This window comes from Vespa crabro, chromosome 2, assembly GCF_910589235.1.
Source record: "Vespa crabro chromosome 2, iyVesCrab1.2, whole genome shotgun sequence".
Taxonomy (NCBI): domain Eukaryota; kingdom Metazoa; phylum Arthropoda; class Insecta; order Hymenoptera; family Vespidae; genus Vespa; species Vespa crabro.
Genome location: NC_060956.1, coordinates 14,697,986 through 14,716,617, shown reverse-complemented (window position 1 = coordinate 14,716,617; position 18,632 = coordinate 14,697,986). Strand labels below are relative to the sequence as shown.

At 27.8% G+C, this 18,632-nt stretch overlaps 2 protein-coding genes across 6 annotated transcripts; one reads left to right on the top strand and one right to left on the bottom strand.

Moving 5' to 3' along the window:
- Positions 1 to 104: 104 nt before the first annotated feature.
- Positions 105 to 17,236, bottom strand: LOC124421817 (myogenesis-regulating glycosidase). Of its 5 annotated transcripts, XM_046957453.1 has the most exons (10): positions 17,057 to 17,236; positions 14,429 to 14,691; positions 13,148 to 13,618; positions 12,930 to 13,027; positions 8,001 to 8,215; positions 4,856 to 4,989; positions 2,619 to 2,840; positions 2,422 to 2,532; positions 1,212 to 2,207; positions 105 to 1,126 (listed from the first exon to the last, which is right to left on the bottom strand). In XM_046957453.1, exons 1-10 carry the CDS (start codon positions 17,099 to 17,101, stop codon positions 220 to 222), a joined length of 3,462 nt encoding a protein of 1,153 aa, XP_046813409.1. In that variant the 5' UTR covers positions 17,102 to 17,236; the 3' UTR covers positions 105 to 219. The 5 variants fall into 5 exon arrangements, with proteins under 5 accessions (XP_046813409.1, XP_046813410.1, XP_046813413.1 ...); XM_046957454.1 differs by lacking the exons at positions 8,001 to 8,215; positions 12,930 to 13,027; positions 13,148 to 13,618; positions 14,429 to 14,691; positions 17,057 to 17,236 and adding an exon at positions 6,739 to 7,228; XM_046957457.1 differs by lacking the exons at positions 8,001 to 8,215; positions 12,930 to 13,027; positions 13,148 to 13,618; positions 14,429 to 14,691; positions 17,057 to 17,236 and adding an exon at positions 5,619 to 5,641.
- On the top strand, positions 11,292 to 12,919 carry LOC124421824 (nucleoside diphosphate kinase homolog 5-like). The gene is made up of 4 exons (XM_046957467.1): positions 11,292 to 11,778; positions 12,198 to 12,336; positions 12,398 to 12,486; positions 12,738 to 12,919. The coding sequence occupies exons 1-4, from the start codon at positions 11,473 to 11,475 to the stop codon at positions 12,846 to 12,848; spliced, it is 645 nt and encodes a 214-aa protein (XP_046813423.1). The 5' UTR covers positions 11,292 to 11,472; the 3' UTR covers positions 12,849 to 12,919.
- Positions 17,237 to 18,632: the final 1,396 nt, after the last annotated feature.

The following is an 18,632-nucleotide window of genomic DNA, read 5'->3' as shown; positions in this document are numbered from 1 at the left end:
AAAAAGGAGGTAAGTTTTTAATGTAAATTGAGGTAAACAAAAAAGAACACTTTTTATGTGATGCTTGAGAATTTAAAGAAAGGAAAAAAAGAACAAAACAAGAGTAAAAACGGAAAACGATTTATTATGTTTATTAAATATCAATCGATTTACAATAACTTCATTCATATTTCGGACGATGTAGTAATGATAATTTTTTGGAATCGATTTGAATCGACTTTAGAACCTGGTATTGTCCGGCATCTTAACGAAATAGGCCACTTTATCTTCAGCTACTCTGTAATTATGAATCCATCTCGATCCCTTTCTAAGACTACCATCTATACCATCTCTCCAAACACCAGCAGGTAGATACACTTCTCTCTGTCTACTACCCGAATAGAGTATAGGTGCTACGATCAATTCTTCACCTACGGAAAATTCATCAACAACTACGTGACAAGCTGGATCAGCTGGATCCAACATCCAAAGAGGTCTAATAATCGGCAAGCCTGTGTCTAAAGTTTCATTCGCATATTTTTTTAATAACGGCGTCACCGTTTTTTGTCTCAATGTCGTTAACCTCTTCGCTATTTCTAAAACCGAATCATCAGAATATTTACTGGGTAAATGTGTGAAACGTATAACAGGTAAGAAGGTAGACAATTGGAGCCATCTAACGTATAGTTCTTTGTCTGGGAGATTGACCTCAAAATCATTGTCAGGGTTATCGTCAGACATAGGTAAAGCTACATCACCACCTACAGCACCTGGCATTATAAACGGATAACCGATCATTCCATAACTCAGAACGGTTGGTATTACAGTTTTGATAGCCTTCCAAGAGGAAGAGAAAGGTGGTAGAGATACGAAGACCGGTGCCCTGGGTCTAGATATAGCACTAGAGACACCGATCACTGGAATTAATCCTAAAATCGATTTAGTGAAGATCGTTTTATAATGATCGGGATTTGTTAAAGCTTGCTCGCATTTATAATAATGCGGCATGTCTTGTGCGGTGCCTAGATCAAGGTAGAAGGAATCAACATGGTACTTCGTAATTAAACTTTCTAATTTCGCTTGAAGCCATGGTAAAGTTTTGTTATTAGTAATATCCAAAACACCAGCGCTGTTGCTCTGCTTGTATCTAAAAAGAAAAAATAAAAAAAATTAAAAATAAGCGAATAAAAGACACAGATTTTTTATCAGTAATTAAAATTAAGAGAATATGCCTGGTCAAAGCTGGAATCCTTGGATCGCTGCCTCTTTCCGAGATCAAGAGCCTGTTAGCCACAGCATCCTTGAAGTTTATCGACTCCGTAGATATAAATGGTTGAATGCTAAAAACGATTCGGAAACCACGCCGATGAATGATATTAATAGTTTCTTCCATCGATGGAAAACGATCTTCGTCTAAAACGAAGTCACCTGGACTGGGTTGCCACTCCTCGCTCAGTAATACATGACCTTGACGTAAAAAGCCCAAAGCTATGACGTCTTCGGTATAATTATAAATTGCGGCTTCGTTGGTCGGTGAAATTTGCCAGACTGGTTCGGAAAGAAGAGAATGAACGGCATGCAACTCATCTGGTTTCAATCCATCCCATAAAGATTTCTCTGCCATGGACGAGTGAAGGTTCTTCATGTTGTCGGTAGCACAAATGGTATAATTTAATTGTGGCATTGGCGTTAGATGATTGATATAGGCAAAAGCATCGTGCTTGGCCTGGAGACAAAAGTCATTACTACGATTGGCATTGATGGAAACATAAAGAGGCGTTTCGGGATCTATTAAAATGGTGGCTCCTTTCGAGTTGAGAAAATATCTCTTCAAAACGTTACCGAAAGAATGTTTCCTGATATCACCGGTTATGAAAGGGCTCAGATCTAATCGGCCACGTTCCAAAGGATATGACATACTTTGAATCTGTCCTGCACCATACCAATGTCCTCTTTTCGTCGACCAATCAAAACAATCTTTTGGATTATAATAAGGACTCAAACTCTGCCAAGTGACATGATAACAATGCATGTCCTCGCGTTTTGTATGAGCTAAATAAAGACGCGTTTGTTGTAGCCATTCAAGACAGACCGAATCTTGTCGTTGATGATGTGGTAGACAAGGAAAGACTCCTGTATTAGCTGGTATACCTTCTCCCAATCGAGCAGCAATAATTTCTGAACCGGTACTACTGTACACGTGCATCACTCGTTCATTCTTATTGAATCTAAAAAAGAGAGAGAACGGAAGCGATACAGAGACAATAAAATATCATTTTTATTTATCTCTCCTCGAAAAATGATATTGTTAAATCATTATTAGAAAATAACCCTTATTAAACCCATTAAGTACTTACTTCCTCGTAAAATTTGTACGAATATATCGATAATTTGATCGAATATCTATATATTTGAAGTGAATGAAAAAATTAAAATACTTACCTGAACTTGTCAAAGTATGCTCTTTGTAGAACATGTTGCGTGTAATAAATGTGGGCAAATCCAACGAGGAAGACCACACATAGAAATAATATTCCAACGAACGATCGGAGTCTACAAATCATATTAAAAATAAAAATCGATATTGAAAATACAATCAACAAAATAATGTAAATGTACATAGCATATAATGTAAATACCTGTAGTCCGCATTTTGTCGTTTTTTACTACTTCGTAAAGCTTGTGGAATTGACAATTGAAGTTTTTCTTTGAGCAAGCTGCTTATACTATTAACACTGGTAATTGTCGAATTGGTACTTTGTGCTCCACCTGGGAGATCTATGGGTTCGTTACCAAGCTTTTGTGACATAGATGGTGATGCAGCTCTACTCTTTCTTCTTGGAGGTGCTTGCAATGGTATTCTTCACAAAGAAAATAGTAATATTAAATAATTTTCACATTTCTGCGAAATTTGACAATTTATTGAATTGGTCAGTAAGTAATTTCACAATTTTTTGGATTTTATAACTAAATAAATAATATGAATATTTTATTATACAATACAATATATTCTCTAATATAATATAATATTGATTAATATATTAATATATTATTATAGAAGAGATAGAGCATAATTAATAATATATATAATTATTTATATTATATTTAATATGATTTATTTGAATTTAGACAAAAATGCATAAATCATTTGAATACTATAGTATTAATACTAAATAATATTTACTTTCGTAATATAATAAAATACTAATGCTGTTTATTAAGATATTATATAATTATTTATATCATATTTAATATAATTTATTTAGATTCTAACAAAAACAAATTATTTCAATACCATAACATTAATAATAATATTTATACAATATAATAAAATACTAGTGTCGATTTATTTAGATTTAAACAAATTATTTTAATGTTATAATACTGGTAATAATATTTATGGTAAAAAGAAAATTAATATAATTTGTTTAGATATGAAATATTAAAAATCCCGAAATTACTTATCAACTAACCAAATACTTTTTCTGTCAATAACAATAATAACAACACACTTGAGCTGTACCTCTGTAATGAAATCGCACTTCCAACATCGTATCTAGGCATCATTTTGATAGATCTTTTTTTTTCACTTGCGTCTTATGGTAGTCGAACTTTTTAGCTTTAATTAAATGATCTCATCTATTTTAAAAACTGATCGATGAAGTCACGTTATACAAAATGAAAATAAGAAAAAAAAAAAAATATGATAACACAATTATTTTAATAAACATCGACAAGAATGATCGAAATAAACTTGCGAAACTCTGCTTGATCTTATCATCGTCAAATTTCCGATCATTTGTAACAAATGCATCGGGAATAAGTAAAACAAGAGAAATACTGTAACTAGATTAAATGAGAACAGTAAACGTTTGTCACGTATGTACGAGACTCGACTGTCGATTTTCTCGTATGCGGGGAAAAGACTCCGAGAGTAAGAGACTAGTGATAACCCTCGGGCGATATAAAGGAGGTCGAACTCGTCTCGATGATCCTCCGAATGGCCTTGAACACTCAATAGGTAATTCGAGCGAATCCAAACCCGTTCACGACTGTAAACTCGTTTTTATATCTTCATTCGATGGAAAATTGAACTCTTTATTATTATAGTTTTACTACACTTAGTAGTAAAGTATTACTACACTTACGGACAAATCGTTTACGTTAAATCATTTTAACTAATAAAATCGAACAATCGATAAAAAGAATCCATGTATTTTCTAATTCATTTTAGAACGAATAATTTTATTAAATTAAATGCTTTTTTATCTATATATTTTTTAATTCGTCTTAAAACACGAATAATGTTATTGAATTACATATTTTCTTATGTATATATATATATATATATATATATATATATATATATATATATATATATATATATATAAAACAGGAATAATGTAATTAAATTAAAAACTTGTTTACGTCCATTTTATTCTACTAACTTACAATTTAAAATATTAATTAACTAACTCTAATTTATTATTCATTATAATTAATTTTTAATTAATTTTTAATTTATTCGAAGAACTTGATCATCGATCAAAACGTTGGTTTTGATAATTAATAATGTTTTATTTCTCTCAAATCGTCCTATTAAACTGGTTCTTTAATTTTTTCTTTAGTTTTTATAATTACGTTTTCAAGAACGCTTTCGCACATTCTAAACGAAACACATGCGTGCATAAATATATATACACACAAACACACACACAGACAGATCGAAAGAAAACCGGATAAATCCACTTTCAGTGAAAATCGAGGTACGGTAAGAGCATCGGTAAAATGGTAAACGCGTGTTTCTCATTGGAAAAAAACATTCTTAAGGTCACTTGAAAAAAGATATATATATATCGATATATTAAACACATACTTTGCTAATTCCTCGTCATTGGCTTCCTCTTCCGTTTCAGAACCGAGAGAGCTTCCATTTGGTGTCGAGCAACTGTTGCTGAAAGTCACACTGCTACTGTCACTCTCGGCTCTTGTAAACTTTGATGCAGTACCCTGGAAGAACACACCTGAGTAATTATCAAAGATAAAATTATATATATATATATATATATATATATATATATATATATATATATATACATATATAAAGACAAATAAATGAGAAAAATTCTTTGGAATTTATCAAACATTCGTGAAAATAACAATCACATCTTATTTATAAAATTACTTTAAAAAATATTAAATAAAGGAATTACTATCTCTTATTTATTAATTATACGATAAAATAAGCAACAATAAAATAATAAAAAAAAAACAAAAAATTCTAAATAAATAAATATAAATTTGTTGTTCAAAAAACTTGTCAAATTCATTTCTAATATTAAATAGTTTTACTTTAAACTATAATATTTTTTGTCATGATTAAATTATTTAGATAAAGAAATCGATCTCGATCGATGGGATAGAGATATGGAAAGTAAAAAACTCGAACCGAAGATCGACGAATCGTTATCACCGAGTAAGTTTTATTTGTGTCCTTCTTCATGTCTCAATTCTTCCCACTCCCACTTTGATCGCGACCTTATTTCTTTCTCTCTCTCTCTCTCTCTCTCTCTCTCTCTCACACACACACACACACACACACACACATATACACTCTTTCTCTCTTAAAGACGATTTACAAGCTGGCCAGACTTCCTGCGTAGAATTTACGAGACGGGAAAAAACGAGTTGCTTGTCACTCCAACGAACACGAACAACTAATACACGTGAACTTTGCGCTAACGTTGCATCTACGCATTCAAAGATCCTGCATTAACATGGTTGAAGGATGTTAAGTGTTGCATAATTGAAAGAACACACTTTGACAGATTTTATACTTTGAAGATAATATTATCAAATTCGAGATGTAATTTTTTTTTCTTTTACTTCGTTCATTTTTCATGAAAGAAAAACAAATTTTTACACGGGAAAAAAATTTCTTACGCAGAAGATTTTTTGACGTCTTTGGTTTAATAATTAGATAATAACAAATTTTGTAAATATTTACAAAAAAGAAATAACGGATATAGAAACAAGTATGTACATACCGGGTATTTTTCCATTAATATTGAACATTTTTTTATCATCAACCAATCGTCCATATATATTATTTCGTAATAGTATTATTTTTTGTTATTGATTACTTTTATGGTCGAAAAAAAATATATATATTGAAATTTATTATTATTGTTTTATATTTTATTTTAACTCTTACTTATGTATAATATAATAATATATTTCTAGTGATCTAATATATTTAATATATTATTTAATATATAAATTAAATAATTTTCAAATCACTGATTGTATAATCAATGAAAAATTTATCTTTTCAATATTTAAAATGTTTAAATTTAATAAATCAGTTTTACAATCAATATGACTTATTTAATCCACTAAAAAAATGTTTTAAACAAAAGTCTTGATTTATTTATGAAACAGAGAATCGATTGAAAAGAAAAACATTAATTATATTTAAGATACATAATATAACAGTAGAATGCTAAATGTTACTAGGTGATATTAAAAATCAATTATTCTTTATCGAAACTTTTTAGGCCAATTTTGTTTCAATTGAGTCTTACAAGTCTAGCTTGCAGTTTATTACTTACAATTTGAGAAAAAGATTAAAACTATTATAAAAATTAAAATTAAAAAATCTCATAAAGAATAATTGATTTTTAAAATCATTGAGAAACTTTGGGCTCAGTTTGTATATGTTATTTCCTCATCATGAATCTAACGACGTTCTAAACCCACCTCATATATAGCTTCCAACCTAGTTTTGGTTTCGAACTTATCGAAAGCCCATATCGAGTTATAATTACAATCCTCGCCATCTTCTTTGTTCATGGAAATTAAAAGCGGTTGTTTCTCCACCGCTCTCAAGGACTTGTCGTTCATATAAAAACTCGATTAGAATACTTAGATTAATGATGAGAAAGTGAGACTGTGTTTGGAAATCACGTTTTTAATTTCGTAAATATATGTACTTGTATATGTAAGTATTTATACGTTTAAGATTGAAATGCGCCGTATAAATAAAAAATGAAGATTCGTGCAAGGACGAATGTGATCTTCGATCGAACGAATTTAAAACTAAACTTATTTTTGTAATAATAACTATGAGAAATCTATCACGTAAATATGTTTTGTGACTTTGCTATTCTCGTGTTTATATATACTGACAATGATGACTAAATGGTCAAGGATACACACGATGTTATTGTTTCATTTTGGAAAGTATTGTGACGAATTGAAAAGATAAATATGGAAATAGTAAAATAATAAGATCGTCTTATTTTGAATTTTTGAAGTTACTCAAATATTGACGGTATAAAAAAAATTTGAAAATGGATATTGTAAATTTTCATTATTTTAAAATAAAACGATTACGGCTGATTATTATACAGCGATAGATAATTATATTGTTTGTTATGTATTTAGATATTTTATAAACATTTATGGATATATGTGATTTATGGAAAATAAATATATCTGGTTTATGGAAAAAATATATATAGTTCATATGTTATTTAAATTCGAATAACAAGTATATCGGTAATATCGAGTATATCGATAATTAAAAAAAAATATATTAAACTGTGTTAATAAAATGAAATAGTATTTTGTCGTAGCAGTTATAGAAAATATTAATAAGCTTATATAAATATATGTAAATATATATAATATATATAATATACAAATAAATATATATAAATATAATTATGTATGATCTTTTTTATAGAATTATTTTATGGAAAAATAACATATACTTCTATACAATTGTTAAATCTGTTTTGTTTTACGTGCATCCTGCAAATTGAAATCGAAATTTACCAATCCTAAGATGAGTTAGTTATAAAATTTATCGAAATTTTAGTATAAATATTAAATAATTTTTCGTGACACTCTATAGCTAAATATTCGCTATTACATAATATTGTAACGAATATATGTACCATAAATAACTTTATCAGGCATAGTGAATTTTAAAAAGAGAGAGAGAGAGAGAGAATTACCTTTCGATCATCTATACGAAGATCATCCATCTCGTCCAATTTGCTCGGCATCGATATACTCGTTTTTCTAATTCTCGCTGCAGATATTCCCGTTTTTTGCGAAATATTTTCTTCCTTCGTAGAATCGTTAAATGTGTTTGTTAATTGTACAAAATTTTCATTCGGTCTGAAACTCGTCTCCGTTGTTCCATCGATTTCCTTCGCATTCGTACTATCTGAAAATTTAAAATAATTATTGTCATGTTCCATTCCCTTTAGCGAAAAAAATTAAATAAAACTGTCTTATCTTTGACGATTATAAATTTTATCGATAACATTTAAATTTTAGTATTCGCAATATTATCAAAAAATGATACTTAAGTTATATCAAAACAATAATTTAAAATAAAATTTATAAAATTTATATGTAATAGACTCATTTTTTTACGAAGTATTTTTAAACCAAAATTCTTTTATTCTTCCATTTATAATATTCTTATCTGAGAATCTCATTTAACCACTTGTATTTTATTTAAACAACTATAATCATAAAATAAATAAATAATAATACATATTTATTAACAAACCGTTGTACTATTTGATGATTTTTATCTCATAAAAAATAAAGTAATTTATTCCCTTCGTAAACACTTTAAGAACTAAAATCATCAAATAAATAATGTGTCAATAAATATTTAAATTAACAACTGTATGTATTTTGTTCTAGTATATATCAGATGCAGCGAAAGCACACGAAAGTCTGGCGTACTATCGCTCTGTAAACTTTCGCAAAAAAAAAATACACACTGTGTCGGTAGCCAACCGACAACGACGACCATGGCTATAACAATGCGCGGCAAGATCAAAGAGTTTCTCTTCTACTCGTTGCCATAATCTAAGCATGCTTCTCTAATCGCATTTAACTTCGCATCGTTAACTTGATATGAAGCCATTCTTCAAAAAGCATTTTTTTAAACTCAAATTCTCTCGACCGAATATTACAAGATTTAATTGCGATAAAAAAAAAAGAAAAATTAAGAATATGTAATTATTGTGAATAAATCTTAAAAGAAAAGATGTGCGATTGTACAACAGAGAAAGACGATGAAAAGGGAACACCAAAAATGGTGACTCTTTTTGAAAAATGTCAGAAACCTTATAGACCGGGAAAAAATATCGAGGTTTATAGTATAAATGATGACTTGAATGATAAAAAAGATGGGATTGAATTTTTACAGAAAGAATCAAATGCAAACGACGTAATATGTTGCAATTCGTTGCAACAACTCTCGTTGTCTGAGTATTCCAGCAACTCGAGTCGATTGGTAAGAGATAATATGATTAACACAAATCGCAAAATTAACTATGATCCTATATATTGTTGTGTCCAAAAAAAAAATTATACTGGGTTGGTCGATAAGTAATTTTGAAATTTTCAGGGAAGAATACTGAATGCTGTATTATTTATTTAAATAAGAAACAAAGAAAAATTTTGACTTATTGATCAATCCAATCTAATATGAAATTTATATAATAATAATATATAGCATTAACACTTATAGTATAATATATATTATACAAATGAGTATTTTAATTATAAATATTTTATATTTATTTCTTTTACTTTTTATATTATAGTATAATAAAATATATATATATACATATATATATATATATATATATATATATATATATATATATATATGTATACTATAGTATAATAAAAATATAAATATATACTATAATATACTCTTATAGAGTAATTATTGTAAATATATACTATATATATATATATATTGTATATATATATATTGTGTATATATATATATATATATATATATATATATTGTATATATATATATATATATTGTATATATATATATATATTGTATATATATATATATATATATATTGTATATATATATATATATATATATATTGTATATATATATATATATATATATATTGTATATATATATATATATTGTATATATATATATATATTGTATATATATATATATATTGTATATATAGATATATATATTGTATATATATATTGTATATATATATATATATATATATATATATTGTATATATATATATATATATATATATATATTGTATATATATATATATATATATTGTATATATATATTGTATATATATATATATTGTATATATATATATATATATATATATATATATATATATATATATATTTACAAATATATACTATATATAATAATTATACTTTATCTTCATCTCTATTTGATCATAATGACTCTTACTGCTGTATTGACGACATGAACAATAGTTGTATGGTTTTTGATAATTGCTTAACAAGCTAATAAATTACAATAATTGTTACAAATTAATAAATAAGGTTACGTTTTTTCGGTTTCGCGATATTCTTCAATTACCAATAATCTCTTGAATATTTTGAGTAGCCAAATTGTAACAATTTTCCAAATAATTTTTTCACAGTTTAGATTCATCTGAAATATATTGATTAGTGTTCTTTTTAAAGAAATTTCTCTCCATAGTTTATCATTAAGGTATCACTGAGGCATGTCGATAGCTACCATAGTTTCATACATATCATTGTAAAAATCATTTTTCCTCATCGAACTGACTTCATCTTGTGGATCATTACTTGTAATAACAGTCTTTGTAACAATATAATTATATTACACAGAAGTCAATCCATTTCGTTAAATATCATATTGCCATATGTATTATATATTTAACATTGAAAAATATGATATAACGACACTACTAATCCAATTGAATTACAGAGAATTAATGTGCATCGTGACATCACCTATCATAAGTATATCATATTATCGTCTATGTTTAGTTTCTCATTGTATGTGAATACACCATTAACATCAAATTAGATCATGTTATCGATCATCAATTTTGATAGATTGTCACTCAAATATATACTTATGCAAAATCTATGCATATAAGCATGAAATATTAATTTATGCAAAACATATTCAATATGAAAAATATGCCAAATAGAAACTATAGTTTTATAATTCCTTAATGACAAAAACTTTCTGACTCAAATTCCATAACTTTATCTATTTCATCTAAAAATATATATTTTCGTAAATATCCGCAGTCTATTTATAGATATAATATTTTAACAAGTATAATACTACATTAATTTATAATAGATATTAATACTTATAGCAGCTATTATGTAGTATATAAAATGTACCGTTAGTATTAATTATACTATATTTTAATATATAATTTAAATCCGTTTCAAAAATAAACTAACGATTAATATCGTGATGGAAAAATAATAATTTAAAATACAGATGCACGTATATATCACTTCAAGATTATATAAAGTCATAAAACCAAAAATGTAAATAAACAATCTCTTCATTAATCACAGTACAAATTCGTGAGTCCACGAACCATCAAATATTATGGGAACGAAGAAGAAGAAGAACCATCACCGTTCATTTATAAGCCATGCATGACGTTCCCAGATGAAGTTGAGAAAGAAGCAGACATCGAGCACACTCTAGCGATCATTAAACCGGAAGCAATGATTTACAGAAGACAAATCGAGGAACGAATATACGAGGAAGGTTTCGAGATACGTCAAACGCGTTGGTTACAATTAACACCCGAGCAAGCGTCAGATTTTTATTCGGATAATTACGGACAAGTCTGGTTTGCTCATCTCGTTGCTTACATGTCTTCTGCTCCAATCATAGTACTCATGCTAACTAAGCATCAAGCTGTACATGATTGGAGATTTATTATGGGACCCATGAAAGTAATTAACACATTCTTTTTATGTTCTTCCAATTTCGTCTATATATTCTCTATTTGTTTCTTTTTTTTTATATAGCATACCTATTTTTATAATCTGTATTTTCTTTATTCATGTTTTTTATGTTCTTCTAACATCTAATTTCTGATCTTTGTACTCTCAAATAATATTTTTTCCTCTATTTCTCTAATATTTAATTTCGTAATTTTTCTAATCTAACAATTTATTTTCTTGTACTTCTTTAATTTCTAATAATTTCATTACTGTTTTCCTAATTTATCATCTCAAATTTCTTTAATTTCTGATAATTGCTTAATGTTATCATTATGAGAGATATATTATAAATATATGTAAATATAAACATTGTTACTTCTTTCAGACACTTCGGAAAAGTGATTGTAACTCCTTTTCGTTCTATTTAGGTCGCAGAAGCTCGATTATATTTTCCCGACAGCGTAAGAGCAAAATACGGTCGAAGAGGTGAAGATTTTAAAAATGCAGTACATGGAAGTTTGACTCGAGAGAAAGCTGAGAAAGAAATACATTTTTTCTTTCCCGAATGTAAGACGATGTCAAAATTAGAATTTTATCATATTGACTTCTAACTTCGTGCTTCTTACAGCTGTGATTGAACCGTTGCTGATGGGAGAATCACTCGTTGAATATTTGTGGGAAACGATCAACCCAATTCTCACGGAAGGTTTAGTTCTGGTAAAAATCATTATATTTGATCTTTATCGATCTAATTTAGCGATCTTAACGCTTATTCGAACGCCAGCATCGAGTCTATCACAATCATCAATTTTCTTCGTAAATATTTTTACGTCTTGAACTTGACTCGATACTTTTTCGAGTGACATTCTATGACAATTTTTTTTATAAAAAAATCGTAAATAATAAACTAAAAAATAAAATAAAATAAAAGTAAAGAAAAAATATAATTTCTTATAAATTTCTTTCAGTGCTGCAAATTGAAACCAGCCGATCCCTTATTATGGCTCGCTCATTGGCTCATATTAAACAATCCCAATAAGCCACGATTACCCGAAGATTTAGCATTAATACCAACATAAGAAACGCAAACAAAAAATCACGTAAAATTTTCCTTCCAAAAAGAAAAGAAGAGAAAAATAAATTATATATTATTATCTTACCTACGAAAGTGATCTCTCTGGAAATCAAGGACAACCGATCTCGACGACATGACGTTGTTCTATTCGCTCGTCTTTCCACAACAGTCTTTAAATTGTATCTGAAGAAAGAAATGATTATTTTATTTTCAAAATATTCTATTTTTTTTCTTTTTTTTTTTTTCTTTTCGTTCGTATTTTAAACCAAAGAAAACTAATCGCTGACACAAAAATTCCTTGACCTTGATTCAACCAAACGATGAACGATCTCCGTTTCGCTTTGTTCAATGTTCCTAGACGATCTTTGATTTTCTTTTTCTACATCCCGATCATTTCCTTCTTTATATTGTAATTTTATCGAAGAAAATTCCGGTTCAACGATTGATTTTTCATGATCTATACTTTGTGATCCGTTAACATTCGCATACTCCGAATGACAAGATCGCACTCCAACGAAACGACTTCGCGATCTTTCCTTCTCAAAACGCACTCGCACTCCCGATGTAACGTCGTCACCATCACCGTCGTCGTCGTTGTCATAACAGTCATAGCAGCTAATTTCCTGCTTCCCGTTGATTAATCTATTGTCGTCCCGAGCGCTCAACGGCAAACGCTCGAACCCACCAGTTCGTGTCTTGCTTTCGATCGATTCCGATCTATTCGATATATTTCCTTGATTTTCTAAAGATCTTTCTATCCTCTCGATCGATATCCTAACAACAACAAATTCAAGTATAAACTAAAAAAGAAATATTAAACATTTTACAATAATAAATTTTTCAAATATTTAGATATCTTTTTTCAGGATTATATTAAAGTGTCTCGAATTTTGTGAATATATATTTATATATATATATATATAAATAAAGAAGTTATTGTTATTTAAAAAAATGACGATAAAAATAATAACGAAAAGCATATGTTTGAATATTTGTTTGACCCATGCTATATAAAGGATTAGTTGAAATAGACGAACTGTAAATAAGTCAATTTTTTTATTGGGATGAAAATAAGTATGTAATATCGGAATTTTCAGTATTTTGTATTTAAATAAACCACACAATATTTAGTATTTTTTTCTACTATATTATCAAAAAATATTATAAACAATATAATATAAAATTTATAATCTAATATAAGTAAAGCATATAGAATTGGCCTTTGTTTTAGTTATAACATGTTTCACTATTTATATGCTGTAGTAGTATATAAATAGTATTTTAATTTTTTATAGTATATTAAATAATATATTGAAAAATATTATGATAGTATCTACACTAAATAAATAATATTTTTTACTATACTATTACAAAATACTAATAAAGAATATTATCCCTATTTATTAAATATAAAATAATGAAAATTCCAACATTACTTATGGCACAATTAAATTTTTCTTACTTTTTTAAACAATAAAAGAAAAACAAAAAATAAACATAGCTCATCGATTTAACATTCATTCACTTTCTCATCTGTCCCATCTGAACTTTCGTGAATAAAAATAAAAAAAATAATGGAGGTACCTCTCATGAGAATTCCAAAAATTTGAATCTCTCTCGCTTCGTATTTGCGTAACAATATCGGTGTTAGATTTAGCAGAGGGTTTATACCAAGGTGAAGGTGTTCTCATTGACCCACTTACGATTGGCCAATCTTGAAGAAAATTCATATCCTGAGAATGAGAGGGTAATATCGAAAGAGAGACACCTCGTCTTTCGGCCAGTCCAATCGGATTGACACTGGCTACTTTGTCGTCCCATGGATCTGCGATGGAGAGCAGCACTTTCTGTGCAGATAGAAAAAAGATCCCGATAACGAAAGAAAAGAATAAATAGAAAAATAAAAGAGAGAGAAATACGATCGTTTATTTTAATAATGCTTAATCCTTAAAAATTATTCGTAAAATTTCATCCTGATAAGAAAAGAATGAAACATAATTAAATTTCTTTAAAAATATAAATAAATTTCTTCATTCTCAATGTTTTATTTGCGAATATTCAACAAAATTAATTCGTGTATAATTTTATTATTTTTATGAAATTGTATTATTTTATAATAAATAAAAGATCATAATAATATCATAATTTCATAATACTATGTAATAAGAAAATGTTTGAATTTTTATTTCATTTCTTTTTCTTATTAGTTATCAAAATAAAAATTAAAAAATGCCGATGTACAATGCTATCTATGATAATATTAATTATATTGATCTTTTTTTTTTGATAACTTTTAAGAGTTAATTTGACCATAAATTAAAATATTAACTCAACTGTCCTTCAAATCATATGTATATTCGAATTTCAGTAATTTTTTATTTATTTTATAAAACATTTTTTTGATTTATATCAAGTTACTGATTTTCCTACCAATTGAAATTATTTATTTATTATAGAAATTTTCTTCTGTAAAATAAAAGAGCCAACATAATTGAGATATAATTTCACTCATAATAACGTTAATTATGGTAATTGTTTTATAGTAGATTTTAAAAGCTAATTCCATAAGATATTAGAATGTTAACTCGACTGTCCTTCGAATCATACATATATTCAAACTTCAATAATTTTTAATATATTTGAAAAAATTCATTTTTGATTTATTTCACAAGTTACTGATTTTCCTATCAATAACACAGTGTCTCGTGATCCATGCATCGACCTTTAACCCATGATACATCGAATCGTTCGCACGCTTATCTGACACGCTTATTTCTTCAAGAATTTGTACAAAGCTTCGTTAGAATCTAATTTAACGTAGAAGCATTCGAATTATCGAACGTAAGCTCTAGTGCATTTACAAATTAATTTATGACATCAAGTAGGAATATTTATTATATCTCATTTGTCGCAACAAGTTTAATCGGCTAACAATAAGCTCTGTGCAATCTAGAATAAACCCAATGATAGATTAAGATTTCAATGTGTATGAATGCAAGGCTTTACGATTAGCAAACGTTAAGTTACCTCCACTATATATATAGATATACACATTGATATATATGATACATACACACATAACCAAACGTACTGATTTTATGATAAAATGTTTTGTTCTAACAGAATTTTCTAAGCTAGATAAACAAAGATAAATAGATGAGATAGAAAATCATGGGCCATAAAAAAAAGAAATATATATATATATATATATATATATATATATATATATATATATATATAAATGTTTACAAAATATTTTTTACTGAAAATTTCTGCATTATTATTGGCCAAACAAACACATGACAACCACACAAATTATTATACATAATTAAATTATAAAGTAATATGACTGAGATTAGAATAAAGATAAAAGATGGATGAAAAAGTGAATGACAACAAAGGCGAGGTAAAATTCTTTGTCCGACCATTTTCACGAATGCACCTGAAATTGGGTTAATGAATACTCGGACAATAACGGGTCATTGTGGAGTTTTCATGAATGAAAAGCAAACTTGATCTCAAAGCGTCTTTGTTCTTTTAATTGCCGGCACAAATCGAGAGTGTTAATTCATTTCTAACGCGAACGGTAACGGTCTGTCTCTTTTATCTACCTTTTTTGTTTTTTATTTTTCTCATTGTCTTCTTTTTAAATTGAAGTGATTTTTCTTTTTATTTGACATTTAATGCGAAATGGAAAAACATTTAATGGCTTTAACGAATGATCTTTTCAGAGAACAAGTTGTCGTCGAGATTATTAACGACATTTATTATTAACGATTTTTTCCTTTTTACAATTCGTTTTTTACGATTTTTTCAATAATTATAAAATACAAGCACGTATCAGAAATTGATTTCAATACATACAACATTCATAATCAAATATACTCGCGTGTAAATTAACGATAATCCCCAACAATTGGATTATACAACGTTCTCTTTTATTATTGTAATAATTATTATTATTTTGATTTTATCTATATCTCTTTTGAGAAGTATATAAATAAAAAAAAATAGAAATTAATAATTATTTCAACTCTTTTATTTTATTCGAAGATGAACAAAATCTTACAATTGACACGATAACACGGAAAAAACGTTACTGATTAAAGAAGAAAAAGAGAGAAAGGCAGAGAAAGGCAGAGAAAGACATAGAGAGAGAGAGAGAGGAAGAGATAAATTAAAATAAATAAAACTGATCAAAATAGAGGATACCTTTTTTTCACTCTTCTTTCGTTTTTTTCGTTTGATCCGATCCATTCTTCTTCTTCTTCAATTATCGATTAGGCATGAAAAATATCTGAACGATTTTTATGGTGAACTTAGGAAAAAAATATAAAGTGCAATTAGATTAGGAGTACTTCCATCTTCTGGGACAGGTGGTTGTAGACTGATCTTCCATTCCGTATATCGGTAACCACTTAGCGATATCTTCTTAGAGCATCCAGCGTGTATCAGTAAAACATATATATACATATATATATATGTATATATGCACACAACCATAAGTGTCTTCCTCACATATACATCTACACATGCACACATATGTCGAGCATTATATATTCGCAAACGTAACTCACGCGATCATTAAACAATACACATATACATACATGTACACATATTTTCTAAGATTGCCTTCGTTTGGTTCCGTACCTTATAAGTGTTCCGTTTCTATGTATATATATATATATATATATATATATATATATATACATACATTTCGAATATGTGTGAAACTCTTACAAGTCTAAAGAGATAATGTTGCTCCCACCAAGTGGACTCGTGAGATCTCTGAAAGAAGTGAATCTCTTTTTCTTCTTTGAAAGAAAAAGGAGGGAAAAAGATTCGCACATATTTGTGCGAGGGTATATACAGTCTTCAGAAAAAAAAATACAAGAGAAGAATATTTTAAGATTTTCAATAAAAACAACATTCTTTTCTCTTTGTTTATCATCTTTCTCATAATTATATTTATTTACTTGCTTTAGAAACACGACCAAGTAATAAATTCAAAATTTTGTCTTATCTTTCCACTTCTATTTATTTATTGTTTTCTTTTTTTTCTTCAATCTAATCAAAAGAATGATCTAGACATTAATTTAAAATTTGGCCATTTGTAAATTATTTTCTTTTAAGCGAACTTGCGTATGCGAGTATGTGCACGCGAATTTTCCTCGAATTAAAGTAATCTTTGCTTATACAAGCTTGTCACGAGAACCATTGTATTACACTCGTCCAACTAAAAAAGAAACATGTTCCTATGTATTTCTATCTATAAGAATGCGATCAGGATTATGACAGGAGATTAGGATCATTATAGTTTAGAAGATAGAAAAAAGAACGAGACACGAAAGACGATGCATTCTTATTAGCGTACTTTTTATTTTTTCTCTCTCTCTCTCTCTCTCTCTCTCTCTCTCTCTCTCTCTCTCTCTCTCTCTCTCTCTCTCTCTCTCTCTCTCTCTCTCTCTTTCTTTCTTATTTTTTTTTGCAACAGATTCGTTCGACCAAACAAAAAGAGAAGAAAAGGATTTGAAAAAGAAAAAAGTAATTTACCTTAAATAGACATGAAATATCAGAATCCTTTTTTCTCTTTCCTATTCGAATGAAAAAAAAGGATGTCTTCGAAAAAATTGATAATGATTTTTCTGACAAATCAGAAGCATACTTTTATCACGGTCTACAATTAATTAATTTGTTAATTATTAAAGTCTAAACGATTAACCGTAATGATATGATTTCGCTGTATAATAACGATAATGAAAATTATTATTATTATTATTATTATTAT